The sequence below is a fragment of the Meleagris gallopavo genome, chromosome 4, assembly GCF_000146605.3.
Source record: "Meleagris gallopavo isolate NT-WF06-2002-E0010 breed Aviagen turkey brand Nicholas breeding stock chromosome 4, Turkey_5.1, whole genome shotgun sequence".
Lineage (NCBI taxonomy): Eukaryota > Metazoa > Chordata > Aves > Galliformes > Phasianidae > Meleagris > Meleagris gallopavo.
Genome location: NC_015014.2, coordinates 63,599,144 through 63,605,629, shown reverse-complemented (window position 1 = coordinate 63,605,629; position 6,486 = coordinate 63,599,144). Strand labels below are relative to the sequence as shown.

At 55.8% G+C, this 6,486-nt stretch overlaps 1 protein-coding gene across 1 annotated transcript; it reads right to left on the bottom strand.

The window, feature by feature from the left end:
- Positions 1-799: 799 nt before the first annotated feature.
- On the bottom strand, positions 800-6,216 carry LOC100543806 (bridging integrator 2). The gene is made up of 9 exons (XM_010710551.3): positions 5,982-6,216; positions 4,406-4,486; positions 3,381-3,435; positions 3,143-3,237; positions 2,949-3,044; positions 1,826-1,933; positions 1,655-1,740; positions 1,325-1,400; positions 800-902 (listed from the first exon to the last, which is right to left on the bottom strand). Exons 1-9 carry the CDS (start codon positions 6,054-6,056, stop codon positions 816-818), a joined length of 759 nt encoding a protein of 252 aa, XP_010708853.1. The 5' UTR covers positions 6,057-6,216; the 3' UTR covers positions 800-815.
- Positions 6,217-6,486: the final 270 nt, after the last annotated feature.

Here is a 6,486-nt window from a genome sequence, read left to right as displayed (position 1 = left end):
CAATTTGTCGCCCAACACTGAGATGTGCTCAGCACCAGTTCAGCCCTATAGCACCCAACACCAGGAGATGATCAGCCCCAGCTCAGCCCTATAGCACCCAATGTCTAGACACATTCAGCTCCATTTCATCTCTACAGCACCCAAAGTTGGGAGGGAGGAAGTTGGGCTCAGCCCCAATTCATCACCCAACACTGGGAGGTGCTCAGCCCCAATTCAACCCTACAGAACCCAAGATAAGGAAGTGCTCAGCCCCAATTCATCACCCAACACTGGAAGGTGCTCAGCTCCAATTCAACCCTACAGAACCCAACACCAGAAGGTGCTGAAATTCAACCCTATAACACCCAATACTGGATGGCATTCAGCACCAGTCCATCACCCAATATCAGGAGGTGCTCAACCCCAGTTCAACCCTATAACACCCAAAGGTTGGGAGATGCTCAGCCTCAATTCAGCCCTACAGCACCCAATGTCTAGACGCGCTCAGCTCCAACTCATCTCAACAACACCCAGTGTTTGGAGGTGCTCATTCCTATAATATTCAATTCTAGGAGGTGCTCAGCCCCAGTTCATCCTTCTAACACCCAACATCAAGAGATGCTCAGTCTCAATTCAACCCTGTAGCCCTCAACATCAGGAGGTGCTGCAATTCAGCCCCATAACACCCAATACTGGGAGGTGTTCAGCCCCAGTTCATCACCCAACGTCAGGAGATGCTCATTCATCCCCGTTGGTCACAGGCAGAAATAGAGGAGGGCATTACATCCACCCATTTTTTGGGGGAGGGGGCTCTGGGGCACCACAGGACCCCCCCATTACCTGGAGACACCTTTGATGATGAAGACTTTGCTGGAGTGCTGCTTGTCAAGTTTCCCCATCACTTCGTAGAGGTCACGGTTGAGCTGTGTGGGGGGAGAGAAACTCATCAGAGCCCCCCGGGACCCCCATGGGTGGGGCTGCATCCCACAAAGGGCAAATTTGGGTTAAAAAGAGGTCATACTGAGGCCGGAAAGCACCAGCTGAGAGGAAATCGCTTCTCCCATCCATCCTTCCTCTCCCTGATGCCCTTTGGGGGCCTATTTGATCCCCACAAAAGAAGCAAAACTCCAAAACTCTTTCCTTTTTTTTTTCCCCCCACCATTGCAACGATGGATAAAAAGACTCTTTTTATCCCAAAACTTGGTGGTGAAGCAGCACTGCTCATTGCTGACAGCAGCACTGGAGCGCTCGAGGTGATGCAAATCCTCATCAACCCCAGAGAGCGGCGCAGCACCAGCAGAATGGGAGGGGAGGGGGTGTCTGTAAGGGGGCTTTGGGGTCCCACCTTGCTCATCTCTTTGTAGAAGATGTCACGCAGGTTGGAGATGTTCTGGAAGATGGTGACGTAGCAGGCAATGCGGCTGCGGGGAGAAATGGGGCACGAGGAGGAGGGGGCTGGAGGGGTGCAGCTCCTGACCCTCATCCTTGGGGAGGGGATAAATGGGGGGGGAGTGAAAGCGGGACGGCTGTTTGGGACAGTGCTGCATCCCAATGGGGTGGGTTGTTTTTTGGGGGTGGTGGGGGTGGAGGGGAGTTGGAATGCTGCACGCGTGTTTGCAAAGCTTTTTCAGGGGGGATTTTGGGGAGGGGGCTGCGGGTTGGGTCAGCTCAGTACCTCCCATACAACACGGGCAGCTCCTCCCGCAGCTCCCGGTTCAGCTCCTCGAACACCGCCTGCGCTCTGTTGAACTCCTCCTCAGCCTGTGGGGGTCCAGAGGGGTTATGGGGGGTTATAGGGGGGATGTTAGTGGGGCACGGCCCTCTCCCAGAGCAGACTTGTACCCACCTTGGCAATCTTGGCCTCGTCCTTCTTCTTGGCGTTCTGCAGTGCTTCCAGGTGGTGCCGGGCGCTGTCGTAGTCCACCAGTTTGCGGCCGCGTTTGGCGATGCGCTCCTGAGTGGGGCAGAGGCCTCAGAGAGATGGAAAAGTGCCATGGCGTGCTGTGCCATGCTGTGCAATGCCGTGCTGGGCTGTGCCGTGCCATGCCATGCAATTCTGTGCCATGCTGTGCCATGCCATGCCATGCCATGCAGTGCCGTGCCATGCCATGCCATGCCATGCAGTTCTGTACCATGCTATGCCATGCCATGCCATGCCATGCCATGCCATGCCAATGGCCACGCTGAGCCTTTCTGCACCATGCTGTGCCATGCCATGATATACAATGTCATACTCTGCCACATGTTATCTGAAATCACATGCCGTGCCATGCCATTCCATACCATGTTGTACCATGCTGTGCTGTGCCATGGAATGCTGCATCAGGCCGTGCCAAACCATGCTGTGATGTGCCATGAAATGCCATACCATGCCATACCGTGCCGTGCCATTCCATGTCACGATATACAATGTCATACTGTGCCATACCAAGTCATGCTGTGCCCATGCTGTGCTATGCCTTTCCATGCCATGCAATGCCACACCATGCCATGATAAGCAATGTCATAATGATCCATGCCATTCCATGCCATGCCATACAGGGCTGTGCTGAGCCATGCAATGCTTGCCATACCATGCTGAGCCATGCCTTTCTGTGCCGTGCCTTTCTGTGCCATGCCGTGCCTTTCCGTGCCATGCCATGCCATGCCACGCCATGCCATATCATATCATGCCATTCCTTTCTATGCTGTATCATGCTGTGCCGTGCCATGCAGTGCTGCGCCAGGCCATGCCACACCATGCTATGCCTTGTTGTGCCATCCTATCCCATCCTATACCATACTGTGCCATGTCATGCCATGTTGTGCCATACCACACTTTACCATACCATGCCGTGCCCTGCCACACCACAGCGTCCCATCCCATCCCATCCCATCCCATCCTATCCCATCCCATCTCATACCACCCACCCCATCCCATGCCACGCCATGCCACGCCACTCCATGCCACACAATCACACCCCACGTGCCTTAATGTCCCCAAACTGAGCCAGGTAGTTCTCCATCAGGCGCAGCGCCTGGTCGCCCAGCTTCGCCTCATAGTCTTCCCACAGCAAGTCGTTGCTCTGCAGGAGGGAAGGGGATGGGAGTCGGGGACGTGCCGGGCTCTGTCCCCGTGGACTCATCTCCGTGACCCCAACCCTCAGGGGACAGCAGTGCTCACGTCTGCGATGGCCTTCAGCTCCACGTGTCCGTCCCATTCGGTGCTGTAGATCTCCTGCAGTGTTTCGGTCACTTTTCGTGAGCTCTCGTGCATCACTGCAGGGATGGGGGGAGTTGCAAAAGTTGGGATGCGTGGTGAGGAAATGCAGCACAGGGCCTGACAACCCCCCACCCCTCCACCCCCCTGGATGCTCTGTGCTTCACTGCCCAGGGTGTGCAAAAGGGGCATTGCTCTGTACCTTTCACTGCACCGACAAAAGCCTTCAGGTCTTTGTAGAGTTTGTTGCCTTCATTCTGTAAAGCAATTGTATTGGGGGGGAAGGGGGCAGGTTGGAGCCCCTGGGATGGGGTTGCCCTCGAGCCAAAGTGGGTGTGGGGAGTGGGGAGGGATGGAATGGATGGTGGTGTGTTGGGGATGGGACAGTGATGGCATGGGGGTGGCACTGGGTTTGGATAGGGATGAAACAGGGATGGCATGGGGATGGCACTGGGGTGGGGTGTGGGTGGAGCAGGGATGGGATGGAGGTGGCACTGGGGTTGGATGGGGATGGGACAGGAGTGGCCTGGGGGTGGAACTGGGATGGGGATGGGAAGGAGATGGAATTGGGGTGGCACTGGGGAGGAATGAGGATGGAGATTGCATTGGAGTGATGGTGGGGTGGGATGGGGATGGGAAGGAGGATGGTACAGGGAAGGGATGACGTGGAATGGGGATTGCACTGAATGGAACAGGGGCGGCACAGGGATGGCACGGGGAAGGTATAGGAATGCCATTGGGATAAAATGGGGATGGAGTAGGGATAGCATGGAGATGACGTGGGATGGTACAGGGATGGATGGGAATGGCATTGGGGTGACATGAGGATGGCATTGGAATGATATGATGGGTCAGGGATGACATGAGAGTGGTGCAGGGATGGGATGGGAATGGCACAGGGATGGCATTGGGATGGCATGGGGATAGTGCAGAAATGGCATGAGGGTGGCATTGGCATGATGTGCGAATGGAATAGGGATGGAATGGGGGTGGTGTGGGGGTGGAACAGGAATAGGATGAGGATGGCATGGGAATGAAATGCAAATGCTATGGGGATGAAACAGAGGTGGTATCGGGATGGTATGGAGATAGCATAGGGATGGCATGAGGACCGAATGGGGATGGTATGAGGATGGAACAGGGAAGTCACAGGGCTGACATGCAGATGACATGGGGATGGCACGGAGTGACCCTATCCCCCCAGTCCCCTCTACTCCCTGGTGCCACCTGCTGCAGCTGGAAGTTGTTTGCGCTCTGCTCAAACTGCTCGTCTTTGGTTTCCACGGTTTTGCCCAACTTCTGCAGAACCTGGGATGGAAAGGGGGACGCGTCAGCAAGGAGAGTGGGCAAAATGCTGGAAGAGCCCTAAAGGGTGCCCAGGACCTGACTGCCTCGACGCGGAGCCCACCTGAACTGAGGTGTGCTTGAGGGATGCCAAACTTCTGCACATCCCTTAATGCTCTTTATTTTTAGGGGAAATCTGTGGGTTTGGGGAGCCAAACCAACACAGTGTGTCCCCACGCAAGACTGCCTTCATTTGTGAAATCTTACGGATGCAGCCCTGTGCTCCCCACAGCTCCCCTGCACGGGTGCATTGGGATGACATGAGGATGGTATGGGGATGGAACAGGAATTGAATGGGGAAGGGATGGGGATGGAATAGGTATGGGATGGGGATGGTGTGGGAATGGAACACGGATGAGATGAGGATGGAACAGGGATGGTGTGGGGGTGGTGTGGGGGGATGGAAGAGGAATGGGATGGGGGTGGTGTGGGAATGGAACAGGGATGGGGTGGAGATGGAAGAGAAATGGGATGGGGATGTTGTAGGAATGGAACAGGAATGGGATGGGGGTGGAAGAAGAATGGGGTGGGGGTGTGTGGGGATGGAACAGATTTGATGAGGATGGTAAGGGGATGGACAGGAATGACACAGGGATGGATCATGGATGGTATGGGGATGCAACAGGGATGGGATGGGGACGTCATGGGGATGGAACAGGGATGGAACAGGAATGGCGTGGGGATGGTATGGGGATGGAAGAGGAATGTAATGGGGATGATATGGGATTGGAACAAGGATAGCATGGGGGTAAAACAGGGATGGGATGGAGATGGTGTGGGAATGGAAGAGAGATGGGACGGGGATGTCATACAGTGGGTGAATACTGATGCAAATGAAGCCCTAAAGTGCTGCCCCAGTGGGAATTGGTGACACTGCTGCAAAGAGGAGGAGGAGGAGGAGGAATAGCTGTGGGTGAAGGCCACCCCATGTCCCAACCGCAGAACCACGGAAGCGTGTCCTGGGCAGATATGGTCACAGAAGAGCTGAATTTAGCCCTAACCAGGAACCGTGGGAGCTTCTCCTTCCATTGTTGGGGTTGAAATGTCCCCAAACCACGTCCAATCGCCCCATTTCAGCCCACTTCCGCAGCCCTTCCCCCCACTTCCTGCCATGGGCTGCACCCGCACTGCGGGGCCATCCTGACCCTGGGTTCTGCTGGCCCTGGGGGACATGGGGACAGTCCCACAGAACCCCGTTCCAGCATCACCCACCCCATGGCCTGCACCACAAGTACTTCTGGGGAGAAAATCCCACTTTATGAAGCATTTCGGGGGGCTTTGAGGAGCAGCTTGCAAAACTGAATACTTGCAGCACTGCGGGGCACCCAACCGGATACCCTGTGAGCACCCAAGGGAGGAGAGAGGTGCACGGCGAGCAGAGCCCATTGGGGCTGCCCCACCTCACCCTGCAAAAACCCACCGAAAAATGAAAGTCGAGGGTGGTGAGGCCATGCCCTACCTTCTCCTGTGCCCGGCTGAAGTGCTTCTGGACCTGCTTGGCGAACAGCCCAGCCCCGCTCTTGCCCTCAGCCATGGTTGCTGATGGCTGCAGGGTTCTGCTTGCAGCATCAACTGTGGTTTGGTTTCTGTTGCGGAAGTTCGAAGCGATGCATCCGCCGAGCTCCGGGCACCCCCGAAACACCCAACCACGGGGTGGGACGGGAAGAGGAGAACACACAGCCGAGCCGTGGCAGTCCTCACCCATGTTTCTGTTTTGAGTTTCAATTTTGCTTTTGGAGTCACTTCTGCAATTCTTTGCTGTTTGTTTCCCACCTCGAGCAACGTCAGCCGCTCACCAGTGGGGTGCGTGGGTGTGCTTCGACCCTACAGCACTGGGCAAGGTGATAAAAGCACCACATCCATCCCCTCTCATTGCAAATGAATTTGATGTTCCCGAGCCCAGTGGGGGTGTGGGGAGCACGAGGCACTGTGAGACGTGGGGGTGGCATGGGGAGGGGATGGGG

Coding starts and splice junctions, on each gene's coding strand:
- LOC100543806 (XM_010710551.3), bottom strand. CDS start 6,056: ATGGCTGAGGGCAAGAGCGGGGCTGGGCTGTTCGCCAAGCAGGTCCAG. Junction 1,934..2,948: donor CTCAGTTTGGGGACATTAAG/GCACGTGGGGTG, acceptor TGCCCCACTCAG/GAGCGCATCGCCAAACGCGG. Junction 1,401..1,654: donor CTGCCCGTGTTGTATGGGAG/GTACTGAGCTGA, acceptor TTCTCCCCGCAG/CCGCATTGCCTGCTACGTCA.